The 18,879-nt window shown below is 39.6% G+C and overlaps 1 protein-coding gene across 1 annotated transcript in view; it reads right to left on the bottom strand.

Moving 5' to 3' along the window:
• LOC131994740 (uncharacterized) overlaps positions 1-3,179 on the bottom strand; it is a 95,425-nt gene extending 92,246 nt beyond the window's left edge. Inside the window, exon 1 of the mRNA XM_059361606.1 lies at positions 2,994-3,179. Coding sequence (XP_059217589.1) covers positions 2,994-3,179 — 186 coding nt within the window. The remainder of the gene's footprint in view (positions 1-2,993) is intronic.
• Between the last annotated feature and the right edge of the window lie 15,700 nt (positions 3,180-18,879).

Raw genomic sequence — 18,879 nt, forward strand, 5'->3', positions numbered from 1 at the left:
AATTTCATCATAAACGGATCAGATTTATATATAGCTCCCATATATATCTTTCATCCGATATGGTCTTTTAAGGCTGTAGCAGGCACAATTTGGTCCGATCTATACAAAATTTGGCATGGAGCATTTTATTCAACGTCCTCATATGTGTGCAAAGTTCCATAACAATCGGTCCAGATTTAGCTCCCATGTATATTTTTCATCCGATCTGGCCTTTTAAGGCTGTAGAAGCCACAATTTTGTTCCGATCTCTACAAAATTTTTCATGAGATGGTTCAATATCCATCCCAATACGTGTGCTAAATTTTATCAAAATCGATTTAGATAACACTCCCCTATATATATTTAATGCGTTTCGACTTTTAAGGTTGTAGAAGCCACAATTTTCGTACCATCATAAGAAAAACGTATAAGGTTCTATTCGATATTTCAATAGGTATGCAAAGTTAAAGTCTGACTAAATTTCTATTAAATATCTATTAAAAGTATTACGTATACTCGGAGGTGTAGGGTATTATATAGTCGGCTCAGTCCGACTTTTGCCTTTCCTTACTGGTTTCTATTTAGTAGGATCGCTAATTTCTTGCCTAGGTGGGAAAATTTTTCCCAGATCAGAACCTTCTATAGTGCCTTCTAATGCCTTTTTCAAAAAAATTTTTGATGCTTTCTTGTCCTTTGTATATAAACCTGACCTTCTGATCTCACAAAACCGGAATTTAGTTGTATATAGCCTCTATATAGAACGATATCCAGACATAAAGTCTTGTGACGATAAATTGGTCATTTTTCATTCATTCGATTCCGATGAAATTTGGCACTGTGAGTTCTGCTAGAACCCTACCCCTTTTCTGTGCATTATGGACCAGATCAGGTTATATTTGGATATAGCTGCCCTATAGACCGACCTCCAGATCTCCCAAAATATGGTATTAAGGCCTTAAAAGATCCATTTATTACCCGAATTCGATGAAATTTGGCACAGTGATTGTCCTCCAGATTAGACCATATATGGATATAGCTGCCATATAGACCGATCACCCGATATAATGTATTGAGCCTATAAAAGGAACATCGTCTAGATCAGACCATATTTGGATATAGGCCGATCTCCAGATAAAGGGTATTGAGCCCCTAAAAATCGTATTTTTTCATCCGATTTTGATTGATTAAAAAAGTGCGTTTTGGTACCCCTCAACACCTTTTTGTTGAATATCGTTTAGATAGGACCATATTAGAGGCGTACCAAATCGGAATTTCAAATTTCTTCAAAATCGGCAGAAAAATGCTCCTTTATGGGCCCACTACCCTATATCGGAAGATCGGTTAATATGACAGCTATATCCAAATATGGTATAATCTGGGGGACATTCAGCAGAAAGGTGTAAGGCTTTATCAAAACTCACTGTGCCAAATTTCATCGAAATCGGACGAAAAATGCTTCTGTTATGAGCTCAATACTCTATATCGGTAGATCGATCTGTATGGCAGCTATATCCCAATAATATTATGAGATCTGTACTATATTCAACAAAAAGGTTGAGAAGTCTTCAAGAACACGAATTCAGGTAGTAAATGGATCCTTTATGGCCTTGGTACCCCATATCGGAAGGTCGGTCTAAAGGGTAGCTATATCGAAATATAGTCCGATCTGGACCACACTTCACAGAAATGGGTAGGAGTATACCAGAACTCACAGTACCAAATTTCATCGAAGTCGTATGAAAATAATCAATTTATCGCCTCAAGACTTTAAGTCTGGAGATCGGTCTACATAGAGGCTATATATAACTACATTCCGATTTTATCAGATCAGAAGGTCAGGTTTATATACAAAGAATACGAAATCATCAAACATTTTTTGGAAAATGTTTTTATACCCAAGATATCTGCAAAACTATAAATACCCAGCTTTTGGGTTTAAGTGGGTAAATACCCTGGTATTTTTAGCCAATTTACCAGATAAATACCTTTTGGGTATTTACGCATCGCCCATCTCTACAAATTTGTATTTTCATATATCACATTTTGTTTTTCAAAATTTATTCTGAGTATAAATGTTACACATATTCTTTTAAAACTATCACACAAAATAAGACTTACCCTATTCCCCCAAAACAATAGAGTTGGCGAAATGGTTAAGCTTTTCAAAGATATCAGAAAAATACACACCATATAGTCCCAGACACATATGTGCATATGAATGTCTAATTTCAACCATATCCATCCATGTTTGCTTATTTCGCACAAAAGAAAGGGAAACTAAACCGGCATCGAGGTGGAGTGGAGCGAGAAAAGGATTTGCCACTTTTCAACTGGTTCTCAAAAAGGATTTAATGACATTTGCTTGTTTGCCGGTCGGCAATATATGCGTATATAATCACATTCATAGATACCCAAACTCACCGTGTTGGCTTTCCCCCCATACCTACCTACCCCGTTAAACCACCTCGTACTTATATATGTAGCCTGCTTTACTCATATGTGAGATTATTTTGCATATCAGCCAAAAAATTGTGGAGGGTTTTTCGACTGGTTTTAAGGGCTTAAACAGGAACGAAGGTTATTTTGCATAATGGGTGGGCGCCATTGTACCAATGTGATTTGTGTTATTGACTTAAGCTTCTTAAATTTATGCTTTGGAAATTTTTAACCATTTTTGGGGAGAGCCAAGGGGGAGGATAGCACGATTTTCATTTGCTTCTTTATTTTTGCTGGGAATGAGTTTGGTAAGCAACTCATGCAATTTTCGGTAGCCATTTAAAGCACTTGCCTTTTGAGAGGCATATTAAAGCTTGGCCATGGCTTGCTTCCAGCAAATAATCATTCATTCTAACATCTATGCAAAAATTTCTTTAGAAGATTGCCAAATTATTGTCATAAATATTATCATCCATCGCAGAAGGGGCAAAACAATCCAAAGTGCCAAAGTGTCTGCATTATGAATCCCTCAGCAGAGATTAGCCAAATTGCAGTGTGCGTATAATTTCAAAACTTGCCTTTGTACCGTCTACACTATCGTCCACAGGAGCATACCCAAAGGCAAAATCTGAGTCACTATTATCATTGCCATCGTCGTCAACGTCATCGTCATCACTAACATCAGCACTTAACTTAATATTGAAGTCCACCACCACGTCCAAGGTACACTCGGAAACACTCACCATCTGCATGCCAATGCGCATATTTTACACAAAGAGTCAAAATTTGGCATCCAGAATTTTAACGATTATGTGCACTTTTCGTAATTGCTACTTAAGTAATTGAGCTGTGCTGCTATCGCCTTTCCTTCTTTCTTTCTTTCTTTCTTCGTTTTTCTTTATTGTTTATTATAATTTTGTTTCTTAAATGTGTAAGGGAAATCTTTAAGGAAAGTTTAAATTCTTTGAATGGCCGCAATTAATTGCATTAAAGCGAAATTTTAAACACAATCAGTCCAAAATGTATTTATAATATAAATAATTTTAAGGACTCCAAACTTCGGTGGCCATACATGTGTCACCCGTATTCCACGTGAGGAAATTTTACACAGACTCTGACTCTAACATAGATTTAAGAGTAGAGCTCGATGCTGATATTTTTTTCAGGGCTAAGTGCGTGGGTGGCCGTCCCACCCTACATACCCCTAAAATTGGCCATATTTGTGGATTATGGCAAAGAGGGGCTCAAATCTGATATGTTTTATGGCCAAGTGTTTCAGGGACGACTCATCTCAAAACCCGCCCTGGACCACACATATATACCGACGATAGTAAAATGTAGCTCAAATGTGGTTTTTTGCAGGAGAGTTCGAATGAATACAGCCAAAAGAATGAAGTAGATCTAATATACAAACTTTAATGGGCGGTCCCCTTCCCTCACCCTATATTCAAAAACGACAGATCTCGGAGATGGATGCACAGATTTACGCGAAATTTATTTTGTTTATGTTTGGGATGTCTAGGTCGGCCGCTTCAGCTCTACAGGCCGCCAAATAGAAATATAGACTAATAATGACAATATTAGGCTCAAATGAAAGGTATTGGAGACTAGATCAAGAATCAGGTACGGGGGGTCTACCTCACCCCCAAAAAACACCTTAACACCGGACATATTCACCGACTCAAATATCAAATAAGGCTCAAATATAAGAAATTTTGAAGTAGAGCACCATTATGATATCCACATGGGGCGAAATATCTGAAAGGCCGTACCAGCACCAACAAACATGACTTTTTTCCTGGCCGTGCCAACATAGGGCTCATAAGAGAGTAAAAGAAGGCGCAGCGGAGCCGGCCCTGCCCACCTAGTGACTTATATAATTAATAATTTTGCGGATCATGAGAAAAGAAAAGAAACATGTAAAAGCGTGCTAAGAACGGCCGGGCCGAATCTTGGGAACCCACCAACATGGATTCTACTAAAAATAAGTTTAGTTGAAGGGCATAATATTACTGTACATACCAAACTGCTGTCAAACCAGCAATAATTAAAGCTTCTAGGAACCGAACAAGGATGATCGAGAGACCGGTTTATATGGGATCTATAAGGTTATAGATTGACTTGGACCGTAATTGCCACTGTTTTTGGAATTCATAACGGAAAACCACATGAAAAATTTCAGCCAAATCGGAAAAATTGCCCATGAAATCAAATCGGGAGATTGGTTTATATGGAAGCTATATCAGGTTATAAACCGACTTATCACAGTTGTTGAAAGTCATAACAGAACACCACGTGCAAAATTTCTCCCAAATCAGGGCTCAAGAAGTCAAATAGGGAGATCGGTTTATATGGGAGCTATATCAGGTTATCGACCGATGTGAACCGTACTTGGCACAGTTGTTGAAAGTCGTAATAGAACACTCCGCTCAAAACTTTGAGCCAAATTTGGGCTTCCGGGGGCACATGAAGTCAAATCGGGAGATCGTTTTATTTGGGATCAATATCAGGTTATTATAGACTTGGCACAGTTATCTTAAGAGAACATTACATGCAAAATTGTAGTCAAATCAGACAAAAATTGAGGCTTGTAAGGGCTCAGAAAGTCAAATCGGGTGATCGGTTTATATGAAAGCTATATCAGGTTATAGACCGATTTGGATCGTACTTCGCACAGTTGTTGGAAGTCTTAAAAGAAAGTTACATGTAAAATTTCAGCCAAATCGGACAAAAATTACGGGTTATAAGCGTTTAAGAAATCAAATCGGGTGATCGGAGAGTTATATCAGGTTATAGACCGATTTTGATCGAACTTCGCACAGTTGTTGGAAGTCTTAAAAGAAAGTTACATGCAAAATTTCAGAAAAATCGGACAAATATTACAGCTTCCAACGGCTCAAGTAGTCAAATCTGGAGATCGGTATTTATGGAAGCTATATCTTAATCTGAACCGATATGGCCCATTTGCAATCCCCAATGACCTGCATCAGTAATAAATATCTGTATTTCAAGCCGCTAGCTTTGCGTGTTCGACCGCTATGGTGATTTCAACAGAATGGCGGATGGACGGACATGGCTAGATCGTTCCAGAACGTCGAGACGGTCAAGAATATATATACTTTATGGGGTCTTAGACGAATATTTCGGGGTGTTACAAACGGAGTGGCTAGATTAGTATTCTTCCAACCTATGGTGATGGGTATAAATATAAGAATACTTTGGCAAGAAGCTTTGGACTGCCCAAGCATAGAAGAAACTGACGGCAATGTCAATAGAATTACGACTGTTTCGACAATAGTTGTCCGTTTCGACAAAGGAAACCAGTTCAATAAAAACTATAAATGATCGGGGACATCTGCAACGTTTGAAAGGAGGTCCGCAGACTTTATAAACAAGCACTTTGTACAAGAGCATTAGTTTATCAGGGCAATAGGGTAGCAAGGGCGGCGTAACCTAATTTCTGGAATATATTTTTCAACAGGTCGATAGCACCCATGACGCCACCAAGATATAAAAGTTTCTCCCAAAACCCATGGTTAAATTAAGACATTGGTGGACAACATGGGAATATGAGCGAATACAACGGACACCACCATCGCGCAGAGTCAAGCATGCCCGCCTGCCCTCCAACTGCTGACGACATTTTGGAGGTATAATGCCATGTAGAAACTTCTCCCCAAAGAGGTGTAACACCGCGGCACTCCATTCGGACTTGGCCATAAAAACGAGCTCCATTACTATTGCGTTTAAACTTAAATCGGACAGCACTCGTTGATATGTGAGAAGCTTGGCCCTGTACCTTAATAAATGTTTATGGAAAAAAGCAGAGGATTTTTCTAGGCTTTTACTGAAATTGTATTTTCCACTGGACATGACGGAACACACGGAGCCACTGAATTCCAGGAACAATGAGGATTTTCATTAGTTCGACCCCACGCTACTCACACCAGCCCCTGCCGACCGAGCGGCCACCTTCCATTACGAACCGATGCGCACACCCCATAGTCCGAACTATGGAGGGGCAATGACATAGGAAATGCTCCAGCGTCTCATCATCTTCCCCACATGCCCTACACAAGCTATCACTTGCCGCACCGATTTTGCGTAAGTGTAGACCCCGAGGCATACTCTGTCCTCTAGCTTTGATACCTAACATGATCTTCCAGATGGCAATACAAGGATTCTGTCAATACAAAACTTTGTCGCTGGGAGCAGTGCCCCGCACACGAACTCAAGGTTCATCTCAGGTATCTGATCGGAAACCTCTTCCTTTCCTTCCAGGTTTCCTATCGTCTCCTCGATTATTCCGCAATGGTAAGGGCTGCTCCCATCGCCTTAAACCTCATAGCCGAAGTGGCTGCCTCGCACTTAATCTGTATGTCTATGTTTCGGATATCTAGAATAGTATCCAGTGCCCTAGTTTGCGTGATCCTCAACCCTCCGCCTATGCCAAGACATCATGTTCTCTGAACCAGTTGGATGGTCCTAACGTTGCACTTTTTCTCCATCGCAGTCCACCAAACTCCCGAGGCGTAAGTAAGTATTGATCAAATCACGAGCCAGTCCACTGGCTCTACAGGAGCGTGATTTCCTTGGATTCAGGCCCCATTTCAAGCCTACTGCCCGTCTACATTGTAACCAACATCTGTGAGCCTTTTCTTCCATTTCAGTTTCCTGTTCATGATCACACCTAAGTAGTTGATCCTGTCAGATATCGAAATCATTCTATTGTGGAATCGTGGTGCGTCAAATTGGTCCACCTTCATCTTCCTCGTGAAAAGGCATAATTCAGTCTTCTCTGGGTTAACATTGAGGCCCCTGGGTCTAGCTCAGACATATGCCATATGCAAGACCTTTTCGGCCCTTCCGCATAGCTGTTTCCGATCGATACCCCTATAAGTATTACAATATCGTCTGCATAGCAGACGGGTTCAAATGCCTCCTCTGTCAGCAAATGCCCCCATATGGCGTGCCCTGTGGCACTTTCTCCCTTATATTCATGTCATGGGACCCGCAATTTATACACCTGTTCCTTAGCATTTGGTTTATTTAGTATTTAAGGACCCGGTCCACCTGATACTGGTCTGCGGATTGGATCAATGTGCCGGTCCGGACATTGTTTAACGCCCCCTCGATGTCAATGCAAACCGCCAATGTGTACGTCTTGACATCGAAGGATTCTCCTATTTTATGCACAGATGAATAATGGACGAACATTTTTCGCCTTCGTGTGGTAAGGTTTTTCTGCTTTTGGAATGAAAATTACCTTTGTGTCCCTCCATCCCACAGGTATATACTTTAAGGACTCAAATTTTTTGTCGCCTAAAAGATTTTCGACTCGGTCTCTTCCTTAGCCTAGGGGCCTCAGATGTATTCAGGGAGCTACACAACTCCACCCAGGATTTGTTCTGAGACTTTCTCAGCTCGCTCTTGTATTTTCTTAGCTCAGCCTTATTGACGTTCCAATCGTGTGGTGCCCTTTTGGCTTTCGCTCGTTGAACAGTTTTCTGCAGCCCTTCCGTAGACCAACCATTCTGGTATCCACCATGTCGGTCGTTGTTGGCCCCTTGGCTTGGCACTACGAAATGCTGACACAAGCGAGTCATTCAGGGCCTACGTGATCCGCTTGACCATTTTGTCTTTGTAGTCCGCAGTTTCCACTCCCTTTTAATTTCTAGAAAATGTGCCGAAATTGATCCCAATCCGCCACTTTTGTTTGTCGGTTTGTTTGTTTGTTCCGTATAGGCTCAAAAAAGGCTGAACCGAATACCTTGAACTTTTCACAGATTTTGTAGGTTGGTCTGGAATATAATTTTTTGATATCGGGATGGGGGCGGACTCTCGCCCTTACCGCAAAAGCATTACCCAAAAATAAAAGTGGACCGATCGGGACAGTACGGGATTCAAATGAAAGGTATTCAAGAGTAGATTACGAATTTCATAACAAAAGTAGGGTCCATGTACCTGGGGGGCCGCGCCAGACCCAAAACCCCTTAAAATAGGTTTATTTGACGATCATGACAACATGGGCTCAAATGAAGGGTATTCGGCAGTAGATTGCGAATATGGTCAGGATGTAGGAATAGGTTTTATAACTTATTGATAACGGAAGGGGCGGACCCTCCACCGTTACCCCAAAAACACCACCCAAAATCAAAAGTGGACCGATAAGGACAATATGGTTATCAAATGAAAAGCATGAGTGAGTAGATAACGAATCGGGCATACAAATTCATGTCGAAGTATAGGGGATCACCCCACCCCACAAAAAAACCCATAATGAGCACATTAGCCAATCATATATGGGACTCGGTTTGTTTGTTCCATATAGACTGAAAAACGGCAGAACCGATTTTCTCGAAATGTTTCAACATCCCTAATTTTTCAACATCCCCTTTATGCATTTTGGCATAAGGGGGACGGACCCTCCCAATTATGCCAAAAGCACAACCCAAAATCAAAAGTGTACCGATCGGGTCAATTGAGTCTAAGTACCCATCCCATCGGGCCGCCCCAACCCCATAACTGCCCCAAACAGACATATTAGAAGTTCATTTCAATATGGGGCTGAAATGATAGGTATTCGGGAGTAGATTTCGAATCTGGCATACAAAATCAGATCGAAGTATGGGGGGTCATGGAACCCCTCAAAATCGCTATTAGACCCATTATGACTATATGATACTTGGCTGAACCAATTTTCTTAAAATTTTCATAGATTGTGTACGTTTGTCTGGAAGGAAACATAGGCTGTATAATTTTTAGTTATCGGGGGAGGCGAAACCCCCCCCCCCCCCCCCTTTGCCGCGAAAACCCCACCCATATCCGAAACTGATCCGATGGGCACAATAAGGGTGAACAGTATTGGAGAGTAGAATACGGATATGGTATTAAAATTTGGGTTCAAGTACCCAGCGGGGCCCCCCTCCATCCTCAACAACAAAACTCCTTTAAACAGATATATTCAAAGTTCATGTCAATATAGAACTCAAATTAAAAGTGCTAGACAGTAAATTACAAATATGGCATTAAACTTTACAAGTAATAGGAGGCCACCCCCAAATACCCCCAAATGGGCATATTAGCCGACCATGGTTAAATGGGACTCAAATGAAAGGTATTAGGGAGAAGATTACGAATATGACTTTAAAATTTGCGTTCAAGTCTAGGTGACGCTTTTCCTCCTAAAGATACGTCAAATGGGTTATTTGACCCATTTTGACAATAGGTGACTCAAATGAAAAATATGTGAGAGTAGAAAACGAATTTGATATCCGATTTTGGAGCCCAGTGTTTTGGGGTACGCCCAAAAGCACCCCCTAAACTAAACTTCATTTCCGTTGGGAATAAAGAATGAATTTGATATCTATTTTCAGTAAAAAGTGCCTGTGGCCGCCTCAAACACCCTCTAAATGCTTCATATATACCGGCCATGGCACTATGGGGCTCAAATTAAAGGGATTTGGTAGTGAAGCATGAATTTGATATCCATATTTGAGTTGAAATGTCTGAGGTACCATCCCTCCTCTAATGAGAATATTACCCTAAGGAAGAACATTACCACCAGGAACCGAGAAGGGGCAAATTCTCATACATCAATGAGTGATTTCCGATTCAAGTTTAAACTCAATGATAAGGGACCTTTTTTATAGTCGAGTCCTAACGGCGTCCCGCAGTGCGACACCTCTTTGGTGAACAATTTTTTTAATCACCATGCATGGAATTGTACCTCGCAAATGTCGCTAACATTAAGAGGGGATAAACACCGCTTTGTTCATTGTTCTCCCCAGGATTCGAACGCGTTGAGCGTCATAGGCTACAATTTCACGAATTCGATATCCGCATTCAGGGCGAAGTGTCCCCAACCTAAAAAGATATTAGAGAGTTAAAGAAGTCGGCAGCGGGCACGGTTCGGTTAGTAATTTTATAAAATTAGATTTTTGATTAAGTGGAAGATTTGTGATTACTTTGTTTAATAGAAATAAGTTAAAGAAGTTAACATGGGTGAAAGCATATTTGAAAAGTCATGTACTTTAGTTTGGTGGAGTGCATCTTTTGGAATGCGATCGGTTCGGTCCAAACATGGGTTTATTTATTAATTTGGTTATTTGTTGTTGCTAAAAACGTAAAATTTGGGCCTTGTCGGCCCAAAAGTGATTAAAAGTGTATGCTCGTATTTATTCATCTAATTTAAAAAATTTCTACAATACTCCTTAAACAAATCTTAAATTTCTTCTTTGCAATATACTCATAAATATCTTAGGTAAAAAGTACAATATTTCAACAACCCAAAATAATAAATAATTCCTGCGACAAGAATATTCACATATGCGTGTCATATGATAACGTCATGTATAACATATAGATCCCAAACTATATGAGTGTTTAACACACCTTCTGATAAAGGGTTGGTCAGGTTTCGGACACCGATTAGCTGTACGCACTTATATTAGCTGATGGTTTTTGTTTTTCTTCTTTTTGTTAGTTGAACTGAAATTTATTGCGTTAGTATTCTTGGAAATTCCTCAGAAAATGTCGATGTTATAAATCAAAAGTTAAAAACATCACACACTCTCTCACACACACACATACATCCACTTAAACAAACATAGTTTTGGTGCCGTTGTTTCTCCGGTTGTAAATAAAAGTTACAACAAACTTTCATCAAAGACCGAAAAAAACCAACAAAAATATTTTTAACGACGACAACAAAAGTTTACGTGCCCCAGCAACGTTAATCAACTGACGGTGTAATGCTACAAAACACCAACAAACAAACCTACACAGACAGACGGACGAGCGGACGGACGGACAATCACAAACGGACAAAATCAACATTAACGCAAAGCCAAAAGCAGAAGGAGCAGCCCCAAAGAAATGCGAAGCAAGCCATTAAAAGTTGACATTAGGAAATTATGTGGCATGCAACAAAGTTTATATTCAACTTTTCACATTAACTACGAAACTGAAACTGAGCAACACCAAAAAGAACAAAAACAGCCACATTGGTAGCAGAAGCAGTACTACGATACCACCAAAAACAACACAAAACAACGACCGTGGCAAATTTTGAAGGTATGAGAATGAAAAATGTGTAAGGACAACAGTGCTAAAGTTGAGGAAACTTGAGTCGTTTTGTGAGAAATGTTAAAGTTACTCCTGCACACCAAACACAGAGAATCGGCACTAAACGAATGGGAAGTACGCTATCTGTATGTATGATGATGGGAACATAGATCCGATGTGATGTGAAATACTAAATACATTGATGCTCAAAATCGGACAATAAATGCGCCTTTTATGGGTGCAAGACCTTAAATCGAGAGATCAGTCTATATATCAGATATATCCACATGTGGACCGATCTGAGCCAAATTGAAGAAGGACGTCGAGTGGCCTTACACAACTGACAGCCCCAAATTTCAGCAATATCGCATAATAAATGTGGCTTTTAGACCCTTAATCGGCGGATCGGTCTATATCGGGGCTACATCAAGATATAGTCCGATATAGCTCATTATCAAACATAATTTACTTATGGACAAAAAAGAATCTGTGCAAAATTTCAGCTCAATATCTCTATTTTTAAAGACTGTAGCGTGATTTCAACAGACTGTCGGACAGACGGACGGACATGGCTAGATTATCTTAGATTTTTACGCTGATCAAGAATATCTATACTTTATAGGGTCGGAAATGGATATTTCGATGTGTTGCAAACGGAATGACAAAATTAATATACCCCCATCCTTCGGTGGTGGGTATAACAAGTAAGAGCGTGCTAAGTTCGGTCGGGTCGAATCTTACATACCCTTGACCCTGAAAATCATGTGTTGAATTCTTTGCGCGGTATCTCTTTCTAGGCAAACAAAAAACAGTGAATAAGAACTGTTATGCTATTGGAGCTATATCAAGTGGTTTTCCAATTCGGTCCATAAACGAATTGAATACTACATATTGTAGAATTCATTGTGTAATATTTCAGTCCATTCTGATAAGAATTGCAAATTGTAGGGGCTCAAGAAGCAAAATCGGTTAATCGGTATCGGCTGTATCAAGATCGATTCAGACGATATTGCACATGTATGTTGGAGGTCGTGGTATAAAATTTCAGCTAAATTGGATAAAAACTGCAACCATATCAGGTTATGTACCGATTTGCGCCATTCTTGGCGCAGTAGTTGGAAGTCATAACAAAACACTTCATGCAAAATTTCAGCCAAATCGGATGAGAATGGCGCCCTCTAAAAGCTGAAGAAATCAAGACCCAAGATCGGTTTGTATGGCAACTATTGGGTTGCCCAAAATGTAATTGCGGATTTTTTAAAAGAAAGTAAATGCATTTTTAATAAAACTTAGAATGAACTTTAATCAAATATACGTTTTTTACACTTTTTTCTAAAGCAAGCTAAAAGTAACAGCTGATAATTGACAGAAAAAAGAATGCAATTACAGAGTCACAAGTTGTGAAAAAAATTGTCAACGCCGACTATATGAAAAATCCGCAATTACTTTTTGGGCAACCCAATGTATCAGATTATGAACCGATTTGAACCATACGTAGCACAGTTGTTGGAACTGATACCAAAACACCACTTGCAAAATCTCAGTCAAGTCAAGACCCAAGGTCGATTTATATGGCAGCTATACCAAAACAGCGACCGATTTGGCCCATTTCCAATCCCAACCGACCTACTCTAATAAAAAAGTATTTGCGCAAAATTTCAAGTGCCTAGCTTTACTCCCTCGAAAGTAAGCGTGCTCTCGACAGACGGACGGACGGACATGGCTAGATCGACTTAAAATGTCATGACGATCAAAAATTTATATACTTTTTGGGGTCTTAGACGCATATTTCGAGGTGTTACCAACAGAAAGAAGAAATTAGTATACACCCATCCTATGGTCGAGGGTATAAAATCAATTAAAAGTCGAAAACACCCAAGACCACAATAAATGTTTTAGAACTCAAGCTGACTTCTTTGTAGGGGTTTTCGAGCACTAAACAGCAAAATAGAGTCGGATCACAAATGAAAATTTGGCATACCGGTTAAGTTTTCGCAATACCGAGGGGGACTAAGTTAAGGGGACTTCAAAGAGGCATCCAGACAAACTAAGGCCTTAAAAATTTTCCACATGATAACGTAAATACATCACCATTTAGAATTTCAAGCAGATATCTTTTTTATACCCACCACCGAAGGATGGGGGTACATTCATTTTGTCATTCCGTTTGCACCACATAGAAATATCTATTTCCGACCCTATAAAGTATATACATTCTTGATCAGCGTAAAAATCTCGGACGATCCAGCCAGGTCCGTCCGTCTCTATGTTTAAATTACGCTACAGTCTTTAAAAATAAAGATATTGAACTGAAACTTTGCATAGACTCTTTCTTTTTATCGGACTATATCTTGATATAGCCTCCCCATAGACCGCCGATTTAGGGTCTCAGGCCCATAAAAGACACATTTATTATCCGTTTTTGCTGAAATTTGGGACAGTGAGTTGTGGTAGGCCCCTCGACATACTTCTGCTATATGGCACAGATCGGTCGAGATTTGGATATTTAGCTGCCATATAGACCGATCTCTCGATTTAAGGTTTTGGGCCCATAAAAGGCGCATTTATTGTCCGATGTCACCGAAATTTGGGACAGTAAGTTATGGTAAACTCCTCGATATATATCTGCAATTTGGCCTAGTTCGATCAAGATTTGCATATAGTTGCCATATAGACCTATCTCTTGATTTAAGGGTTTGGGCCCATAAAAGGCGCATTTATTGTCCGATGTCACCGAAATTTGGGACAGTGAGTTAAGTTGATCCCCTCAATATACTTCTGCAATATGCAACAGATTGGTCAAGATTTAGATATAGCTGCGATATAGACCGATCTCTCGATTCAAGGTTTTGGGTCCATAAAGGCGCATTCACTTTCCGATGTCGCCGAAATTTGGGACAGTGAGTTATGGTAAACTCCTCGATATATATCTGCAATTTGGCCTAGTTCGATCAAGATTTGCATATAGCTGCCATATAGACCGATCTCTCGATTTAAGGTTGTGGGCCCATAAAAGGCGCATTTATTGTCCTATGTCAACGAAATTTGTGACAGTGAGTTGTGTTAGGCCCTTCGAAATTCTTCTTCAATTTGGCTCAGATCGGTCCAGATTTGGATATAGCTGCCATATAGACCGCTATCTTAAGTTAAAGTCTTGGCCCCACAAATGGCGCATTTATAATTCGATTTTACTGTAATTTGACATGTTAGGCCCTTCGACATCCGTGTCGTATATGGTTCAGATCGTCTTATTATACCCACCACCTAAGGATGGGGGTATATTCATTTTGTCATTCCGTTTGCAACACATCGAAATATCAATTTCCGACCCTATAAAGTATATATATACTTGATCAGCATAAAAATGTAAGACGATCTAGGCATGTCCGTCCGTCTGTCCGTCTGTTTGTTGAAATCACGCTACAGTCTTTAAAAATAGAGATATTGAGCTGAAATTTTGCACAGATTCATTTTTTGTCCATAAGCAGGTTAAGTTCGAAGATGGGCTATATCGGACTATATCTTGATATAGTCCCCATATAGACCGATCCGCCGATTTATGGTCTTAGGCCCATAAAAGCCACATTTATCATTTTGCTGAAATTCGACACAGTGAGTTATGTTAGGCCCTTCGACATTCTTCGTCAATTTGGCTCAGATCGGTCCAGATTTGGATATAGCTGCCATATAGACCGATCCTCCGATTTAGGGTCTAAGGCTCGCAAAAGCCACTTTTTTCATCCGATTTCGCTGAAATATGGGGCAGTGAGTTGTGTGAGGCCCTTCGACTTTCTTCGTCAATTTGGCCCAGATCGGTTCAGATTTGGATATAGCTGCCATATAGACCAATCCTCCGATTAGGGTCTTAGGCCCGCAAAAGCCACATTTATTATCCGATTTTGCTGAAATTTGGGACAGTGAGTTGTGTTAGGCTCTTCGACATCCTTTGTTAATTTGACCCAGATCGGCTCAGATTTGGATATAGCTGCTATATAGACCGATCATCCGATTTAGAGTCTTAGGCACACAAAAGCCACACTTATCATCCGATTTTGCTGAAATTTGGGACAGTGAGTTGTGTTGGTCCCTTAGATATTTTTTTTTAATTTGGCATAGATCGGTTCAGATTTGGATATAGCTGCCATATAGACCGATTTCTTCATTTAAGGTTTTGGGCCCATAAAATGCTAATTTATTGTCCGATGTTGCCGAAACTTGGGACAGTGAGATAAGTTAGGCCCCTTGACATACTTCTGCAATAGCGCGCAGATCGGTCCAGATTTAGATATAGCTGCCATATAGATCGATATCTAGGTTTTGGGTTTTGGGGCCATAAAAGACGCAATTATTGTCCGATAACGCTGAAATTTGAGACAGTTAGTTTAGTTAGGCTATTCAACGTCCTTCTTCAATTTTGCCCACATCGGTCCAAATTTGAATATAGCTGCCATATAGACCCATCTCTCGATTTTAGGTCTTGGGCCCTTAAAAGAGGAATTTATTGTCTGATTTCGCCGAAATTTGGGACAGTGCTTTGTGTTAGGCTCTTCGACATTTTTGTGCAACTTGGCCCAAATCGGTCCAGATTTGGATATAGCTGCCATGTAGACCGATATCTCGATTTAAAGTCGTTGCCCCATAAAAAGCGCATTTATAACCCAATTTCACTGAAATTTCCGACAGTAACTTATGTTAGGCTTCTCGACATCCGTATCGTATATGGCTCAGATTGGTTTATTTTTAGATATAGCTACTGTACTTATTAGTATTTGGTCCAAATCGGAACATATTTTGATATAACTGATATGGGACATAAGGTATGAAATTTTCACCGAATTTTGATGAAAGGTGGTTTACATATATACCCGAGGTGGTGGGTATCCAAAGTTCGGCCCGGCCGAACTTAACGCCTTTTTACTTGTTTTTAGATATAGCTACTAAAAAGATCAATATTTTGTTATATACAATTGAACGACTTGTACTTATTAGTATTTGGTCCAAATCGGAACATATTTCGATATAGTTCTTATGGGGCATAAGGTATGCATTTTTCACCGGATTTTGACTAAAGGTGGTTTACATATATACACGAGGTGGTAGTTATACCTGTTCGTTCTCAAACGGCAATTTTTTTTATTCTATTCCACAATGCAACCTGGATGTCTAGATGGCCAAACCTAAACGAGTCGAAATATGGCGATTATGTTACATCGGTCATGGTGTCTGAATTAATGAAGAAGCTTCTAATATTTAAAACATGAATAAACGACATCAGTTTTGCAAATGCTACAAAAAATTGAAAAAGACAACTTTTCTTATAGGGTAGGCGTAGTATAAAACTTGTGTCAACCCATATATTTGGCAAATATATACATATACACATATGTTTGTGGCCGTATACATACATACAAACATATACATCGAGGGGGCTGCAATTATATATGTGTACTCCATAAAAAGAAATGGGAAGTTAAACACCATTCAAGGCGGGGGTTTGGTGGATGGTGCATGGTTATAACGTGTCTTTAATGTTCCGGAATATTTATGATTTTGCTACAAGTTTTTAATAAGAAACATTGTATTAAGTGTAAAATTTTACTAATTACAATTCATTGGTTAAATTCACCCATACACATACACAAACGCATACCTATTAGCCATATATGCGTGTTTGCAAGTATAATAGTATGTGCAGATCCTATAAAAGAGTGTAAGTATTAATGTGCTCATAACTTCAAGGATTACAAATCCAACATACAGCCGAAGTTGAAGTTGTAAAACTTGTCCTGCAGTCACCCACAGACCATAACCCCATCACAATCGAACAATTGTTAAGCATTCAAACTTCATTAATGCCAATAGAAGGCAAACCCTTTAACTACTAAAGCACTTGGGTTTGAGTGAAAAAAGAAATTGTATTTCAATGAACTAAATGGTGCATTCAAAACCCAATTGGTGCACATGACATGTTGACAGACATTATAAATTCTACGTCAAGCGCACCAAAAAGAGTTTTAAAATGTAAAAACACCAGTTGAAGTTGCAGTTCATGCCCCATGAATTTCAATTCCATTAATTCCACTACATTGAACGGCGGCTCCAACGCAAACGCCACCCAGAGGGCAATAGCCAAACTAAATGAAACATCAACATGCCCCCAAACCATAAAAATGTTAAATGAACATTGAACATACAGACGTTGAATTTTTTTTTTGTGTATCCACCACTGAAGCTCCACACATGAATGTCTGTCTGCCAGTAAATGTATGTGAATGGATTTGATTTTGAATGTGTTTGGTATGCCTACCCAGTTGTCCAGCCAGTAACCAGTTGGCACCATCATCTAGTTCAGTATTTAACTTTTAAAGCCAATTTGTGTCTGCAGTTCAATTTTACTCAAAATGTTGTCAAAAGTAGTTATTAACGCATTTGGCTCCCAAATACTTTTTACCGAACTAATGACATAACTGATAGTGGTCGGTTTAAAAAAATCGTGTTTCTAACTTGCGAGAATTGCCCCACCAAATTCATATGCCACTGATAGATTAGCAAACCTAGATTCGAGTCCCGGTGCAGGTAAAATGTATTTTATTATTTCTCTTTATACCCTCCACCATAAGATGGGGGGTACATGTCCGTCCGTCTGTCTGTCGAAAGCACGCTAACTTCCGAAGGAGTAAAGCTAGCCGCTTGAAATTTTGCACAAATACTTCTTATTAGTGTAGATCGGTTGGTATTGTAAATGAGCCATATCGGTCCATGTTTTGATATAGCTGTCATATAAACCGATCTTGGGTCTTGACTTCTTGAGCCTCTAGAGTGCGCAATTCTTGTCCGATTTAAACGAAATTTTGGATGACGTGTTTTGTTATGATATCCAACAACTGTGCCAAGTATGGTTTAGATCGGTTCATATTTTGATATAGCTGCTATATAACCGATCTTGGGTTTTGACTTCTTGAGCCTCTAGAGGGCGCAATTCTCGTCCGATTTAACTGAAATTTTGCACATAGTGTTTTGGTATTACTTTCAACAACTGTGCTAAGTATGATTCAAATCAGTTCATAATCTGTTATAGCTGTCATATTAACCGATCTTGGATTTTGACTTCTTGAGCCCATAGAGCGCGCAATTCTCATCCGATTTGGCTGAAATTTTGCATGAGGTGCTAAGTATGGCGTAAATCGATATAGAACCTGATATAGCTGCCATATAAACCGATCTGGGATCTTGACTTCTTGAACCTCTAGAGGGCGCAATTCCCATCCGATTTGGCTGAAATTTTGTACAAGGGCTTCTATCATGACCTTCAAGATACATGTCTAGTATAGTCTGAATCGAATAATAGCTTGATACAGCTCCCATATAAACCTATCTCCCGATTTTGCTTCTTGAGCC

The sequence above is a fragment of the Stomoxys calcitrans genome, chromosome 2, assembly GCF_963082655.1.
Source record: "Stomoxys calcitrans chromosome 2, idStoCalc2.1, whole genome shotgun sequence".
Taxonomy (NCBI): Eukaryota; Metazoa; Arthropoda; class Insecta; order Diptera; family Muscidae; genus Stomoxys; species Stomoxys calcitrans.